The sequence below is a fragment of the Artemia sp. Qi Xiang Cuo genome, chromosome 3, assembly GCF_049724085.1.
Source record: "Artemia sp. Qi Xiang Cuo chromosome 3, ASM4972408v1, whole genome shotgun sequence".
Lineage (NCBI taxonomy): Eukaryota > Metazoa > Arthropoda > Branchiopoda > Anostraca > Artemiidae > Artemia > Artemia sp. Qi Xiang Cuo.
The window spans coordinates 93101413-93119202 of record NC_142796.1 but is presented as its reverse complement, the minus strand read 5'-3'; the positions used below and the strand labels follow the sequence as shown (position 1 = coordinate 93119202).

Sequence of the window (17790 nt, the reverse complement as noted above, 5' to 3'; positions counted from 1 at the left end):
CATCATATACGCATTTCTTACGACATCATATATGGCATCATTTAAGTACTTTCTTGTATGATATCATGCAGAGCATACATAACATTGTTGAGTTTCGAACGCAACGGTTATTTATATAATATAGTGTCAGTTGAAACGCCCAAAAATGAAAATTTGCAGTTGCAGTTACTATAAATCATGATTCTTTGGAACCAGCACCTAAACTAACGTGTCAAAAATGAAAATGACGAGTAAAGACACAGGCGGTTAGAATATATATGAAAACAACAATTAGAGTGTATTAAAAATAAAAAAGAAGAGCAAAGACACAAGCAGTTAGAAGACATACGACAACAAACAAGTGAGGGAGTCAAAATGAAAATGAAGAGCAGCGAGAAAAATTTTTAATTATACCAAGGTACCGCTTCTAATTTAAGGTCAATTCATATGTCATAACATCAAAAAAAGGCCCAGATTGTCTGCGTTTAGAAGACAAGCGACAGTGAGAATCTATATATAGAAGTCTGCCGCGTGGCCAGTGCATTGTCTTTCCGGAAAAATGGTATCTAGGAATATTTTAGCATAAAAAAAAGCTATTTAGATAGGTTAAAGTTTGAGAAAAATCGTTAAGAGCCTAAATTTAGTTTTTTTTGAAAATGACGTCATGCACTATGTTAGTGCATAATATAAGCGTTTCTTATGACATCATATATAGCATCATTTAAGTATTTTCTTGTATGACATCATGCATAGCATAAATAAGATTGTTGAGTTTCCAACGCAACAGTTATTTATATAATATAATGTCTGTTGGAAGGCCCAAAAAACGAAAATTTGCAGTTGCAATTACTATAAATGATGATTCTTTGGAACCAACACCTGAACTAATGGGTCAAAAATGAAAATGAAGAGCAAAGACACAGGCGGTTAGAATATATGCGAAAATGACAATTAGAGCGTGTTAAAAATGAAAAAGAAGAGCAAAGACACACGCAGTTAATAGACATACGACAACAAACAAGTTAGGCAGTCAAAAATGAAAATGAAGAGCACCGAGTCAATGAAAATCAACCTAGGCAGCGAGAGTCAAAACGTGTCAAAATTGAAAATGATAGCGAAGTGCCTCAGAAGTCAAATGTGTCTAGCCGTAAGCCGACCACCCCTCCAGTTTTTGTAACAGTGTCGGCAGAAAAAGATATTCTATCAATCTTCAGTTCAATATCAAAGCTGAAAGGAACTGGGGTCCGGATTTGCACGGACTTGCCACCCAAATTAAACTCTATTAGAAACAAGTTACTGACTAAGGGTAAGGAAATGCGTGAGAATGGATCCGCGCAACTCACATGAGTGAAACAAAAAGGGGCTAAACTCTGGCTAGAGTATAAATTGGATTCTTAGTCACAGTGGGCAAAAGCATGAGAAATATTAAAGGCAACTAGTGTATGATGTTAGATCAATCCCACTCTAGATTGATAATTGTTTCGATTTTGTGTTTGAGATATGTTGATTTTTTATGTTGATGTGTTATTTAGGCTAGCTCGGTTCAAGTTTATTTTGATTATTTCTTCCCCAGTTATTTCTGTTCTACTTATACCTTCTCAACTTGGGTCTTCTCGAAGGATGATAAGCATGGTTGGTTTTCATGACTCGGCAGTGGTACGGGCTCCTTATCACGCGGGCTTACTGGCGCGGGGTGGGATCTTTCGATTATTACTTAGTTGAATTTAAAGTTTGCGGGGGCGGGGGGGGGGCCGATAGACGGGTGGCTTTGGAAGGGAAACCCCTTAACCTATCTTTACTTTCTGAAATTTTTCATGTATTCGGTCAAAGAGAAAAAAACACTTTTTCTAAAATAAAACCATCATCGTACGTTTCTCCTGATGAAATAAACAGACTTGAAGATAATTCATTGCGAATGGGGTTTGTGAATGTACAAGGACTCATGAGTTCTATTGATGAACTAACAAATTTATTGCCAGCAAATCAAATTGACATTTTGGGGATTTGTGAAACATTTATTAATTATAATACACATTATATTGTTAAAATCCCGGGATATAAATTCGTTGATAAGAATCGACTAGTCCATGAAAAAGGTGGTCTTGGGTTATTTTTGAATGATGGAGCGCAGTTTGAGCGACTGCCAGAACTGGAAAAATATAATGTTGAAAACGTGTGCGAAATACTGGCGGTTGAATGTCGGCTTGGGACTAAAAAAATTCAAGTTTGTGTTGTGTATAAGCCCCCGTCGGCCCAATACCACTTTTTTTTGCAATCTCTGGAGTCTTTACTAGCATCTTTGGTTGATAAGGATGTTGTGGTTATGGGGGATTTTAATATCAATCTACTAGAATTTAATGAAAATACCCATACAACAGAATTTATTACATTAATGTCATCGAATTCCCTAATTCCTTCGTGTACAATTCCAACGCGTGTCGACTAGTGCAACTCTCATTGACAACATATTTTTAACAACACCAGCCACGTCTTCACAGGATAATTTTTTGTTAATTTCTGATGTGAGATACCAGATTCATAAAATAAAATCACCAGAAACAGCAACCCGAATTATTAATAAAAAAAATCTAATATGTTTAAAGGATAAACTGAATTTAACTGATTGGTCTTCTGTATTTGATGCTGATGAAATAAACTCTGCGACGGATTATTTTTTAGAGGGATTTAATGCTGCACTTGATGAGTCGTGCCCAAGAGTAAAAAAAAAAAACGGAAATATAATCAACCCATCCAACCATGGATATCGCCAGCCCTTTTGACATCAATAAAACATAAAAACAATCTCTATAAAACTTTAATATCTATCGAAAGTGAAGAAAATAGAAGAACCTTCAAAAATTATAAAAACCTACTTTCAAAAATAATACGCAATGCTTAAATGAAATTTTATTTCGATTCTTTTAGTGAAGTAAGTAAGTCCCCAAAGAAAACTTGGGACCTAATCAACTCATGTTTAAATCGATCGCGGACGTCTTCTTCACCATAAAAAATACGGGATGCCCATGGTAATACAATTGAAAGGGAACTAGAAATGGCAAATTATATAAATTTTCATTTCGTATCAATCGGGCAGTCAATAGCTAATAAGCTCCAACATAATATGCCACATGGGCAATGTAATTATCCTAAGTACCTAGGAAGTCCTTCTGAGAATTCTATGTTTTTAACTCCGGTAACACAAGAAGAGCTTGCTAAGGTTGTTAAGCTTTTAAATAATGGAAATTCCCCGGGGATTGATGAGTCGTCGACCAATATTGTTAAAGCCATTTTTCCTAGTATTAATAAAGTTATGTGTCATTTAATAAATCTGTCATTTAGATCTGGAACTTTTCCAGATTCTTTTAAAAAAGCGAAAGTGTTACCACTATATAAAAGTGGTGACCGGACTAATTGCTCAAATTATAGACCCATTTCTATTCTTTCGGGTTTTTCTAAAGTAATGGAGCGTTGTTTCTTATAATCGAATGTATAATTTTCTCTGTTCAAAAGATTATTTTTCAAAAACTCAATATGGATTTAGAAAAGAGCATAGTACGCAGGATGCTATATTAACTATGGTACAATTTATTCGAGTGTCTGGACAAAATATTGGATCCCGGCGAGTATATTTTTGGACCTTGAGAAGGCCTTTGATTCTTTAAGCCATGAAATATTGTTGTATAAATTAAACCACGGTGGATTACGAGGACCAGCGGACGGTTTTATCGCATCTTACCTAAGTCGTCGCTCCCAAGTGACTATGATCAACGACACAGTTTCGGATCCATGTCTGTTGTCAAATATTGGTGTCCCGCAAGGCTCAATCCTGGGACCACTGCTTTTTTAATATATATAAATGACCTTCCATCAGCGACAGAAAACCTTGGTCTGAATGTTCTTTTCGCTGATGATACCGGATTATCACTTACTGGATATTCGGAAGAGGATCTCAATGAGAAGCTGCAAATCGTATTTTCACAACTTCTTGTATGGCTAAAAGCTAATCATTTGTCACTAAATGCATCAAAAACCAAATTTATCATTTATAGTAGAATTGGGCAGAATGCTCAAGGAATTTCAACTATATTTGATCATGCTACAAATATTCAAATTCAAAGGGTAACTTCGTTCCGGTATCTGGGTATTATTATTGATGAAAATCTGTCATATAAAGAACACTGTAATAGATTACGGGTTAAAGTTGCTTAGGGGGTCGGTATAATGCGAAGGTTTCAGCATTTTTTTCCATATGAAAACCTACGTCTAATTTATTTTGCGTTGGTTCATTCCCATCTTACTTATTGTCCTCTGATATATTTGGCAACATTCAGATGTCATGTGAAACCGATACAAATTCTTCAAAACCGGGCTCTTCTAATTTTAAAGAAATATTTACCATCACCGTCTTCGCATCCTAATAAGAGTAAAACTGAAACTCTATATCTTCTAACTAAAATTTTGCCTGTTTCACAGATATTCACCCTCAATTCTTTTTTATTTAACGTAAAATATGACCGGTCGGAACTACCTACGTACTTTCGTTCGAATAATTTTTTCCCTGTGCAACATGCCCATTCTTATGAAACCCGACATAAATGGAATATTCAGCACCTAAAATTAAGCACAGACAGATCACGGTTCTCGCCCTTATTTTCAATCACGGGTTCATGGTGTCTTCATCTACCATTTATTGATTGCAGCAAATCTCTTCCAAATATAAGAAAGAAACTTCATTCTATCCTTATAAATAATTTTAAGAATTTATAATATATTGAAAATCTGGGTACATTTGATATTATTGTTTTGTTGGGTGTTTTGCCCTGTGAGATGCCGGTTATCGGTTACCCTTATTCGCCCGTTGGTATTTTTTTTTTTTTATTGGTATTTTCGGTGGATCTTTGCCCGGTGTCGGTGGGTTTGTGGGGTGGGTGTCCGTCTATTGGTGAGTCATGGAATAACTATTATTTATTATTTTGTTGTTAAACAGGTTTATTCCGATTAATGTACCGGGTTTTTGTCATTCGACCTTGTGTCTCCGGCGTTTACCCTGTATTTATGTCTATTTTGTACAGATATTTTAAAATTAAACCTTGAACCTTCTTCATTACATTAATACGAACAGTGACTATATGCATTACATTAATATAAAAAAAACTATTGTGAACAAATTGTTGACCCTGGATGATTAAACTTACTTTGAAAACGGGATAGAGATTTATTAATTCTAATATTAGGGTCAGATAGCTTATACAATTGAATAATTCTACTGTTTCTTTTACAAGGGGGCAAATGTATAAGATATTTATCAAATCTGATGAAGATTGATTGTAGGTGCTTTTTATCTAGCATTGTGAAAAATCGACCGACATGAGCTCTGTACATCAGAGTAAGACGACTTGCAGCGTTTTCAATCGAATTTAGAATGTATTGGGTGGAATGTAATTTACGTCTTATGATTGCAGTATAAGAAATGCTAATTTTACGCTCAACGTAATATAGAAGCCTTCCGCGGGCCGGGGCCCGGTACTATATATATATATATATATATATATATATATATATATATATATATATATATATATATATATATATATCCTTTGTAGGTCTTATCACCAGTTTGTGTTTGAGTCTTTAATTAAAAGTCATTAATTATCGCATCAACTTATTGGCATTAATTTCACCAAGCTAACGGAGTACTTCAAAGAACCCATATACATCGTCTAAGACGTATTTTTAATTCCAAGCAATTATTATCCAAGCAGTAATTCCAAGTCAGAATTTTTAATTTTAACATACTGGCAGTGCATATATATATATATATATATATATATATATATATATATATATATATATATATATATATATGTACAAAAGTTTTAGACAGAATGAGTCTTGTGCTCTATAGCTCGGGAGAAAATAAGCACTTTTAAGATAAAACCAACCATAAAACCGTTGTAATATAAAAGAAATGTGAGTCTTAACAGCTAGGAAAACATGTCTCTACGCTAAAATCCATGAAAAACCAAAAAGCAATCACCTTACCTGAAACACGGTTGGTAGTTCAAGTTTAAAAGAAAACGTATCTCCAATTATGGAGCGCAGAATCAGTTCAGAAGTACGTATCTCCAGATACGTATTTTTGATATACCAACTGAAGCATTACCTCTAATACGTATTTTTTAATTTTTCAAATACATGGCACTCTTACATAAGCAAGATAGTGTTACGACAAAGGAAACATACGTAACTCTGAACCGACCATCCGAATCAATCAAAACGTGAAAATCGTGATTTTTGGAGATACGTAAATTTGATATCCGACCAGTGATATCTAGGCGGGAGGAGCCTCCCCTGGCTCCTCCCGCCAGGGGAGGAGAAATTTTTAATTATGAAACTTTGTTTTTTTGGGGGGGAGGGGGGAATCAAGCGGCCACCACCAATGCTAAAGAGGTCGAAATTAACTATTGAACTAAACTATGACGATAATTTAATTAATAAGAAATAACAATCAATTAGCTATTTCATAGATATTATCACTTAAACAAAGAAGAAAAAATTTAAGAGAAAAAGACAAATCCCTTTACTGTAATCTCGTTTGTTCTTTAGTTTCATTGGTTTACATCAGTCATATATTCCTTATTTTTGGAGAGACAAAAAATTCAGACGATAAAAATTTGATCGATTTTAAAACCTCTTGTGTGAAAGTTGAGCCAATATAATGAATGGATAGTTAAATCCTACCTGATCAATTGTTCTGTGTGAAATTTTAAAGAGGTAAAAAGAATGACAATACTTGATGTTCTACTTTACTAGTAAACTTACTCTTAAATTAAGTTGAAGGCTATGGAAATGGAAGGCTGTGGGTCAGATGAATTTGAGAAATACAAAAAAAAAAAACATAGTTCAGCATGATATTCATAATTAACTGTATTCATAATATATATTTTTTTTTCATTTTCCTTTTATACGGATGGTAAAAATAGTATATTTGTACACGTAATACTATGAGTATTAACAATTAAAGGGATACCATATCCTAAATAAATTGTGACGTTCTATTTTTTTTCAACAAAAATAAAGAGCGACATTAAAACTTAAAAGAGCATACATTATTCTGTAAATGAGGAGAAAATACTCAGCTTTACTTGTATTCTATTCACCAAAACTTCCAAAAGCAACAAATGTAGCCAGTAAAAAAAAAAAAAAAGTGTTATATATATATATATATATATATATATATATATATATATATATATATATATATATATATATATATATATATATATATATATATATATATATATATATATATATATATATATATATATATATATATATATATATATATATATATATATATATATATATATATTATTTCATATTTATTTTTATTTCATTCTTGAAAAATTATGAAATATATTTTTATTACATTCTTTGAAAATTACGAGATATATTTTTATTTCATTCCTATTGTTCATATGTTTATTTCTGAAGCATATAAAATATAAGCCAAACTTTAGCATAAAAATCAGAGGTGGAAGAGGGTAGTCTCTCTCATATAAAGGCTACTTTCTATTCTTTGTAAGTAATATGGCCTTTTACTTTCGTTTGAGAAAAATTATCTGATTTCTTTATGTTTTAGTGTCATATCTAGGTTTGGTAAAAATATGAGGGATGTTAAATCCAAATCCTACTATAACTCTTTACATTAAAGTTTAACTTTTGGATAACAATGCTTTGGGAAATACACTCCTTTAGCTAGTTCACAACTAACCAATTCTCTATAACGGTTATATTTATTGGATAAAAGGTCTATAATAGCGTTAGATTTTTAAAAACGTCATACATGTTCTGGGACAACTGTTCGTGTGCCACTATGGCCTCTGAAACTGGGAAGCTTAACCAAGACCCTTTCAAAAGCTTTCAAAATTTTTGCTCGATAACAAAACAAAATACTTAAATACAAAACAAAACAAATACAAAACTATATAGAAAATTTATGAAGCAATTTCGGTTTCCCTTCAGGCATAGTCGCACTTTACGCTTTATGCAGAAAATTCTTGTAGTGTTGTCAAATCCACACTTTTCAAAGCGGCATCTGCCTTTTTCGATTGTGCCTGGAAGGTAGTTCGTTTGGTCATCAAACAGTTCGCGGTAACGAACTGTAAGTAAGGAGTAACCTGGCTCAGTAGTAACCGAAACTCTAAAAAATCGAATTTTGATACCAATAGATACATCAAAACAATTAGATTCTTATGCTGATTTCAAATATATACAAGTTTCATCAAGTTTAGTCCGACCTATCAAAAGTTACACGCCTGAGAAAATTTGGCTGATTTTCGAAAAAAGGGGGAAAGACACCCTAAAAGATATAGAACCTTAATGAAAATCACATCATCATATTCAGCGTATAAGAGAATCCTACTGTAGAGGCTTCAAGCTCCTATCTACAAAAGTGTGAAATTTCGTATTTTTTGCTAGAAGAAAAATGATGGACATGTGTTTATTTGTTTTTTTTCCCCAGAAGGGATTGCGTTAACAGAAAATTTTTAGTATGTTGTAAGAGGAATTCTGCGATTGGACCTCAAGATATCTAGATGCATTACTCAGAAACCAAAAAAATGGAATGTACCCAGACCACTTCCATAAACCATTTTTTCCCAAAGTTATCTGAGCCAAATTTTTAGACATGCATTTTGTTCAGCATGGTCGAAAATATGAAAACTACATCTTTTAGGATTACTTGATCCCCCGAAGTCCCCGGGGGGAGGGCTGAAAGCTATGAGCTTTACCCAATGTTAACATATAGCATTGGTTATTGGGAAGTATACAGACGTTTTCAGGGGGATTTTTTGGTAGGTGGGGGGGGGGGTCAGGGATTATATGGGAGGATCTTTCCACGAAGGAAGTTTCCAAGGGGGAAGGGATATTGCTATGAAGGGGGCGCCGGATTTCCCATCATTATTAAAGAAAAAGATAAGAAATTAAATAAAAAAAAAAAACAGTTTATCAACTGAAAGTAATGAGCAACATCAAAAATTAAAACGAACAGAAAATATTACGTATATGATTGGGCTCAACCCTAATTCAATACCTCGCTCTTTAACCCAAAGATTTTTTAGTACTTCCATAAGAGCTATTTATTCTAATTAACGGCCTTTGTGATTAAGGGGTCATTTTTAAAGAATTGGAACAAAATTCAAACTTTAGCTTAAAGAGCAAGGTATTGACTAGGGGGCGAATCCCCTAATATACCTATTAAAACTCTATGAATATACAAGTTCCATACGTAAGTTAATTCGTAAGTTACGTATATTTATTACTAATAAAAACGTTCGTAAATAAAATTAAACAAGTTTCGAGAAAGCTATTTAACCAAATAAAAGTAAAATTAATATGCAAATTTTGTTGTAATTATTCATGTTCGGTGAGCCAATATCAAAACCTGCATTAATTTAAAAAGGTTCAGAAATTAAATAATTTTTTTTTTTAACTGAAAGTAAGGAACGACATTAAAGCTTAAAACGAAAAGAAATTATTCCGTATATGAAATGGGCTGTCCCTTCTTCAACGTCTTACTCTTTATGCTAAAGATTGACTTTTTCACAACTCTATTTTTTAAACAATAAAAAACTTTAGCGTAAAGAGCGAGGCGTTGAGGGGGACAGCCTATCATATACGGAATAATTCTCTTCATTTTAAGTTTTAACGTCGTTCCTTACTTTCAGTCAAAAAAACTTGTTTTTTTTATTTAATATCTTACAGAATCGGGGGGCATTCCTACTATCGTTGTAACACTGATGTGCTTGCTTGCGACGGGCTTGCCGGATCGCGGTGTTGCTACTTTTCCAACGACGGCGAGGGCACGAGCAATATATAACTTGAACGTGAGTAGGTCTTTTGGAGTTGGACACATTGGCGTCTGTGTAGCAGCCACAGATTGTTTACGGCCAGATCAAGGAAGTAGTAGATAATGCGCATATCCACTTTCTCGACCGTATATAAGTGCGCTATAATTCCAGAAACATATCGGCAAGGTCTGCTCTTCCCATACTATTTTTGTATTCCCTCACTATTCGAGGCCGCTCAACTGAAACGTATTTCTTTGAAATACCATCTCAACGTTCACAGAAATCTACTGGTCTCCCCAAGCAGTATGATAAAGTGACGTGCACCGGCTTGCTATCGTACCACTTTACGATTGATACATTTGTAGTTCGTCCCAACGATAGTCAATTGATCCCAGGTTTTTTTTTTCATGTTAGCGTCAGTTTCAAACACTGCTCCTCTCATTCTGTTAGTGCGTATGGTCCCAGAGGACTCTATTCAATACTCATCGCGTAATTATCTGATAAGGTAAATTGCCAGTGTAGAAATTATCAAAAAACACTTTGAAATTCATGAACCTTGGCAAGCCCTCGACTAAACGAAGAACGACATCTGCTCCTAGCCCTTGATCTAAAATTTCGGCTGCTCCCTTACCGGTGTAAATCTCAATATCATATAAAATTCCACTGACAGCAGCTCTAGTAAATACTTTCTCTCCCCACAAGTGTGGCTTGTCTTTCAATTATTGGCGAAAAGCTACTCTTCCCTTGAACGTGATCGTTTGCTCGTCCACACTATGAATCTCTTCATTTTCAATCTTCCGAACATTGTCTATAAAGGCATCATAAAATGGTCTGATTTTGAAAAGCTTATCATGCCCCGGCTTTGGGAATCATCAAGATATCGTCATTTACGGGTAAAAAAGATCTGATTGCCAAGAATCTATCTCTGCTCATCACTTCCAATATTGAAGAGTACTTGGTGCCCGTCTCCCAATACATTCTTAGGGCAGGTAGCTTGACTACACTCATGAGCAATTGTACACTAAGAAATCTATGGAGTTCTTCGATGGTGAGCTTAAGGGCTACGCCTTTCTTTCTTTGGGCGTTCTGGTCTGTTTGATCCGCAAAGTCCACAAGAATCTCTTCAGTGATGAACTTTCGAAGAAGTTCTATTGGTAGTTATTCTTCTTTACACTGATGTAGCTATTCTTCCAAATTTATATCCCTCTCTTCCTGTTCATTTCTCTACCACTTGTATTCGCATACCTCCTTATTCTGTCTTCGCTGTTGCGATGAAAAAGCAGGAGGCCCAACTGGATCCCCCACTACCGACGCTTATGCTGAAAACAAAGGCATCGACATTTTCCCAGCTTTAGCTGCTCTTGTATAAATTCTTGGCACCAGGAGTGGAGATGATAAAACGGACAGAGTTGGCGAAGATTTCAGCGAAGGCAAAGGAGAGAAATTTGCAAGAGATGAGAGCAAACGACTTTGGTTCAAAATTGGCTCATCGAAATTGGGGATTGCATTAAAAGCAAAGTTTTCATCTCCCCTATCTACTTCAATTCTTCGGCTTATTGACAGTGGAAGGTTGTCAATATAATCTTTGTTATCATCTACCCTAGACTGCACATTTTGCAACTACATGAACTCGTTCTCTGGGTAGTCCGGCATCCAGCTGGGGTCATCGTCGTCATCAGATGAAAGGTCGGCGCAGATTCATCGTCTGGTATGAACAAGCGTTTTACAGCTTCTTCAGTGGTGAATTTTCTAGCAACTCGTCTTTCTCTTTCAAGGAAGATCTTCTCCTCTTCACGTCGAAGATAGTGACTACCTCTGGTGCTCATGCTTGGTAAGTCACCTCCAAAAAAGCGTCAACTTAGTAGGCAAAGTAAGTATTATACTGGTAAGAATTTGCGAGCTAGAAGCAGTATGAGAGTAAAAAAAAGTTGCATCTCTATTATATATTTACCCACCAAACAACTTTGAGCCATCTGGTTACCACTATCGTTACCGCTTCGTTGGTTACCATCTGGCTACCGCTTCGTTGGCATTCTGATGTATTACCAATCTGATGTGATGTATTATCAATACAATTTGATGTATTATCAATGTGATGATTGATGTATTACCAATCTGATGATGATGTATTACCATCTGATAGATTACCATGATGATACCAAATTATTAGAATAATTTTTTCTGCGATACAAGGTGGCTGCCCTTTTATTCTGATAAAAACCCAAAGTAAAATGTATGCTAATGTGTAACCATATATGCCTGAGGTAACCATTTGGTTACCGATTTGTTCAGGTTCTCTTGGCTTAGCTCCAGTTAGGTTTACTTGAACGAAATACACACCAATTGGAAGCTCTTGACTAACGCGACAAAATAAGCTATAAAAAGTCTTCGCACTTTACCATTGGTCTTTTCTTTTCCTGGACATCTTCAAAATAAACCATATAAGCAGGCCATCTGTGCGGATCCTATAGTATCTAGAGGTGCGAAAATAATCACGGATATATTTTAAAACATGTACTTCCGCATGATAGATGACGCTGGCTGGAACTTAGAATAGGAACTGGAGAAAAAAATCGTTGCCAAACGGTAGCCATATAGTTACCGTAGGTATGAAAGGGTTAATTACAGTTTATGCCTGTGAATTGTCCAAAACAGAGCTTTCTTTAATGTAGGGAATGCTAACATCCCATCTTTAACCATTGTTTTTTTTTTCATTTAAGCTTAATATTTGCATAATAATACTTTGATCATCTCTGAAATCGCACAAGCGGTAAATAATTCATCAGGTAGGGGATCTAAAATATGAAAAGAAAATTAGGGACAATTTTAAGTTTTTCAGTGATAGTTCTTCGAAAGATCGAGCGCCAGTTTGCCTCTGAAACTTGGGAGCCTAGTGTAAATATATTTTGGAGACTTTAGGCCAAAATTGTTGTCATACACCACAATATAGCCGGAAACGTTACTTCACTATGTCACACAAATTAAACAAGGCTCTACAACTTTTATTTTCCATTCGATTAAGCGCACTTTCAATATTTGTAGAGCGACTGGTTCGGAACATCTCTCCCTGAAGAAAAAACAAACAATAAAACACGCATGTATGTCCAACTTGTTGCAAAAGAAAAACTTGAGTTCTTGTAGATAGGACTGGAAACTACCAAAAGAGGGTCTTCCGATAAATTGAATTCGACGTTGTAAATTCTAATCACGATTACTTCCCTTCTTTTGGCTTTTTCTCCTTTTTTCTAGGCATAGCCAAACTTTCTCAGGATTGTTGTTTTCCATGGATAACATTAATTTTGATGAATTTTACACATTTGTAGTAACAGCAAAACTTGATGCATATATTACTATCAAAACTCTTTTATTTTTAGATTTTTTTACTATTAGCACGAGTTGCCTGTTACTTAAGGTTCCTTACCATTAACTGTAAATTGAAATATTTTCATCAAAGAAATAAGCCGTATATTTCTGCAATCTACAGCACAACTATAATTATGAATGTTAAGTATTTTTATTTTGTATCTAAAAATGTTTACGATTTCTGGTTGCAAAAATGAAAAAAATTTTTATCATGTTAATGTTTTATTTCTCATCGTAAAGGTAAAGCAGGAATAAAAAAAAAATAGTCAAAAAGTAAAAAAAACTCACCTCGTTTAAAATCCAATAAAAACCATCGATAGCAGAAATAAAGCTGTGGATTTTCAGACCCTAAAATGACATCATGCAGCTCAGGTTCTAGAATTTGAATCAACATCCTGAAAGAACATCAAGTAAAGAAAGAAGATTTTCTATTTAAGGCAAAAATCTTCGTTGTCACTTGGTAAAAACCACCCTTTATGAACAAAGTGGCCCTAATCCAATCCAAGGCCAGTTTTTGAGGGGGAAAAGGGGGAGGTACTCAAAGATTTTTTTTTGGGGGGGGGGGTTACATAAAAAACCTCAAAACGCATAAACAATTTGTTTATATCCATTTTTGTCACGTTTTTACGAGTCAGACAAACATTTCGAGGGGGGGGGGTGTTCAAAACCCCTAATCCCCCATGGGTACGGCCTTATTCCAATCTGTGCATGTATCCAGAAAGAGCCGCACAGGTGGCTTGAAATTTATGAGCTAAGGTGATATTGTATATTTACAATACAACGTGCTTTAAGAAATCAGAAGATTAATTTGAACTTAACAGCTCAGTTTAGTTTACTAAGCATTTATTACTTTGTTAATTGTTAAGCTAAATTTAATTATTATCTTAAACCGTTGTTAAATTTTGAATAAGTTGTGAGGTGTGGTGAAGCTATATTAAGCTGTTAACTTAAGTATTTTTTTTTTCTGAATTAGGCCAAGTGTAAAGTTCTGAAAAATAGTTAGTTGAGGAAAACAAAAAGAAATAAAATATTTTTTTTTAGTTACACGAAAACCTGACAACCCTATGTTGTCAATGTAATAGACCTGTTTTTATTTCATACTTCTTCCCCTTTAAAATTTTGTCTCACTGAAATAATATCAACCAGACGCGGAAATGTTATATTAATGAATTTGTTGTTGCCCCGTCTTTATTTATGTTTACCTTTAAAAGATATTTTTGTAAGTTCATAATATATATTTTTATATATATATATATATATATATATATATATGTATAATACTTTTATTTGGTTTTTCAATTTTTTTGTTTATCAGGTGAAGATGCTAACGGTTATTAACCAGATTAAGTTAACCCAATAAGAACTAGAATTTAGTAAAATTTAACTGATTCATTTAAAAGGAAAATAAAACATTAAAAATAGAAACTTGGAATTACAGAAAATAGAAGTGTAAACAGTAAAACTGTAAAAAAGGAGTACATAAAAGTAAAAAACAACGAGTAAATATTTGTTATTTATCAGTAAAAGTCTTATTGCTTTTCAAAGATGATCTGTCTGGGAATTTAGTTTTTCCTAATTTTAAGCATGTTCACATACTTTACATACCAGCTTTGGAGAACCAAATTTATTTTAAGAAACGATTGATGCTCCACCTAAGCCGCTGTTGAAACAGGTTCTTAACAAAATCGCGTCTTCAGTACCAAGACCTGCACTCCCTGGAATCTAAAATCAGGGATAGCAGTTTACTAACTTTGTGACTTAAAGGTATCTCAAGTCAAAATAACATCTTTTTCATTATAGTACCCTAGGAAATAAAAAAAATAGGATTCAGTTCAGAATCTTTAAATTAAGTTCCAAAGAGTGGGACAAAACTTGTCCGTGTTTCTCTCTCCCAGAGCAACCACGGATGCTTTCTAGGCCACAATAATGTTATTGACTTGATTTCTATTGACTATTGATCATAGTGTTGATTACAGTATTTATATCAATACTATTGACAATAGTATTAACTTGTGTTTTCCTATCACACGAATTTTACAAATAATTATCCCACTGGTACCCACAGTGTGTACGATTATGTTATCCACATCACTTCATAATTTTCCTGAGCTGGAAGGGTGTCTGATTTTGGGCTCCCTGAAATTTGTTGGGTGCTAAAATAAGCAGTTGTCACCCAGACTTCAAATCCACAGAAGACTGACCTGGGTTCCAAAGCTCCCAGTTTAGGTTTAACTGTTGAAAGATTCAATGAAATGTCAAATGAAAGGTGACTTCAACTATTAGAGTATGAGTTTTGAGTGTTAATATATCACTGACATTGACCAAAGGCTCGAAGTAATCTATTAGTTAAGGTACAGAAGAAAGGGTTCGGTGAAATGACAGATGGAAGATCATTGCAGCTACCTTGAGCTCCCGCAAAGTGACTTCCTTCAAAGAGAAGAGCAATGCTTCTCTCGACTTTTAGTTGAAAAACCCAGTGAAAATATAAATGACTTGTATTACTTTGACAAGACCCTCCAATTTTCTCTAGAATCTCTGGGGGGTTTATCATATACCTTACTAGAAAAGGTTTCCAATTATAAACAAACTTAACAGGAAACAAAATTTGCTGCTGAACTCTGGCATTTTTTACGAAACTGAATATAGGGCTTTATTCATTTCTGCTTCACTCAAAATCAATTTGTTTTAACTTCTTAGAGGCAAGACTATCCAAATATCGGTTTTCCTGTGAAAAAAGGAAATTTTATTACATAGAACTGACTTCGCAAGTAGGCCTAATACATGCAATTTATAGAGTTGCATATATATCAAACAGTTCGTGGTAACGAACTGTAAGTAAGGAGCGACCCGGCTAAATGGTAACCGAAACTCTAGAAAACGGGTTTTTGATACCAATAGATACATCAATAGAATCAGATTTCAATGCTGATTTCAAATATATAACTTTCATCAAGTTTAGTGCTACCTATCAAAAGTTACGCGAAAATAAGAGAAAATTTGGCTGATTTTCAAAAAAAGGGGGAAAGACCTCTTAAAGGCTATAGAACCTTAATGAAAATCACACCATCATATTCAGCGTATCAGAGACCCCTACTGTAGAGGTTTCAAGCTCCTATCTACAAAATGTGGAATTTTGCATTTTTTACCAGAGGAAAGATCACGGATGCGTGTTTATTTGTTTGTTTTTTTTCCCCCAGGGGTGATCGTATCGACCCAGTTGTCCTAGAATATCGAGGGAGCGCTCATTGGAATGGAAATTAAAAGTTCTAGTGCCCTTTTTAAGTGACCAAAAAAATGGAGGGCAACTAGGCCCCCTCCCACGCTTATTTTTTTCCCAAAGTCACCCGATCAAAATTTTGAGATAGCCATTTTGTTCAGCATGGTCGAAAATATTATAAATATTTCTTTTAGGATGACTAAATCCCCTGAAGTCCCCAGGGGGAGGGCTAAAAGTTATGAACTTTACCCAATGTTAACATATAGTATTGGTTATTGGGAAGTATACAGAAGTTTTCAGGAGGTTTTTTTTTCTGATAGTGGGGGGGGGGGTTAGGGGTTATGTTGGAGGATCTGTCCATAAAGGAAGTTTTCATGGGGAAAGGGAAATTGCCATGAAGGGGGCGCCGGACTTGCCAGCATTATTTATTGGTTATTAGGAAGTATACAGACATTTTCAGGAAGGATTTTTTTCTGGAGGAGGGGGGCTAGAGGAGGGGGTTACTCTGGAGAGTCTTTCCATGGAGGATGTTTCTTTGGGGTAAGGGACATTTCTATGAAGGGGGCGCCGGATTTCCAAGCATTATTTAAAAAACGATCAGAAATTAAATAAAAAAAAAACAAGTTTTTTTCAACTGAAAGTAAGAAGCAACATTAAAACTTAAAACGAACAGAAATTATAACGTATGTGAGGGGGTTCTACCCCAAGTCAATACCTCGCTCTTTACTTTACAGTTTTTTTAGTGCTTTCAAAAGAGCTATCTATTCTAATTAAACGGCCTTTGTGATTCAGGGATTTGTGAATCAAATTTTTTTTTAACTTTTAACGTAAAGAGCGTGGTATTGACTAAGGAAAGAACCCCCTCATATGCGTAATAACATATACGTAATAAAAAAAACAATAAAAAAAAACAAGCGATACGGCTCAATAGTAATCGAAACTTTTAAAAACGGAATTTTGATGTCAATAAATGTATCAAAAGAATGTGTTTATAATGCTGATTCTAAATATATAAATTTTATTAAGTTTACTATTACTCATCTAAGGCTAAGAGCCTGAGAACATTTACCCGATTTTTTAAAGAGGGGAGAAACATCCCTACAAGTGAAAGAATTTTAATGATAATCACACCGTCAGATTCAGCGTATCAGAAAACCCTACTACATAGGTTTCAAGCTCATATCTGCAGAAATCTGCAACTTTGTATTTTTTGCCAGAAGAAAAATATACGAATATAGAAGTTAGTTACGTAAGTTAATTTGTAAATTCCGTCATAACCAAATTTACAGACATCCATTTAGCAAAAGAAAAGCAAAATTTTTATGCAATTTTTTTTTACTTATTCAATGATGGTGAGCCAAAATAAAAGCTGCCTTAACT

General features: G+C 34.4%; 1 protein-coding gene across 1 annotated transcript in view; it reads right to left on the bottom strand.

The window, feature by feature from the left end:
• The window catches only part of LOC148954759 (small G protein signaling modulator 1-like), a 133466-nt gene that overhangs the window by 10260 nt on the left and 105416 nt on the right, over positions 1-17790 (bottom strand). Inside the window, exon 7 of the mRNA XM_089086507.1 lies at positions 13482-13588. Within this exon, the coding sequence (XP_088942633.1) occupies positions 13482-13588 (107 nt within the window). The remainder of the gene's footprint in view (positions 1-13481; positions 13589-17790) is intronic.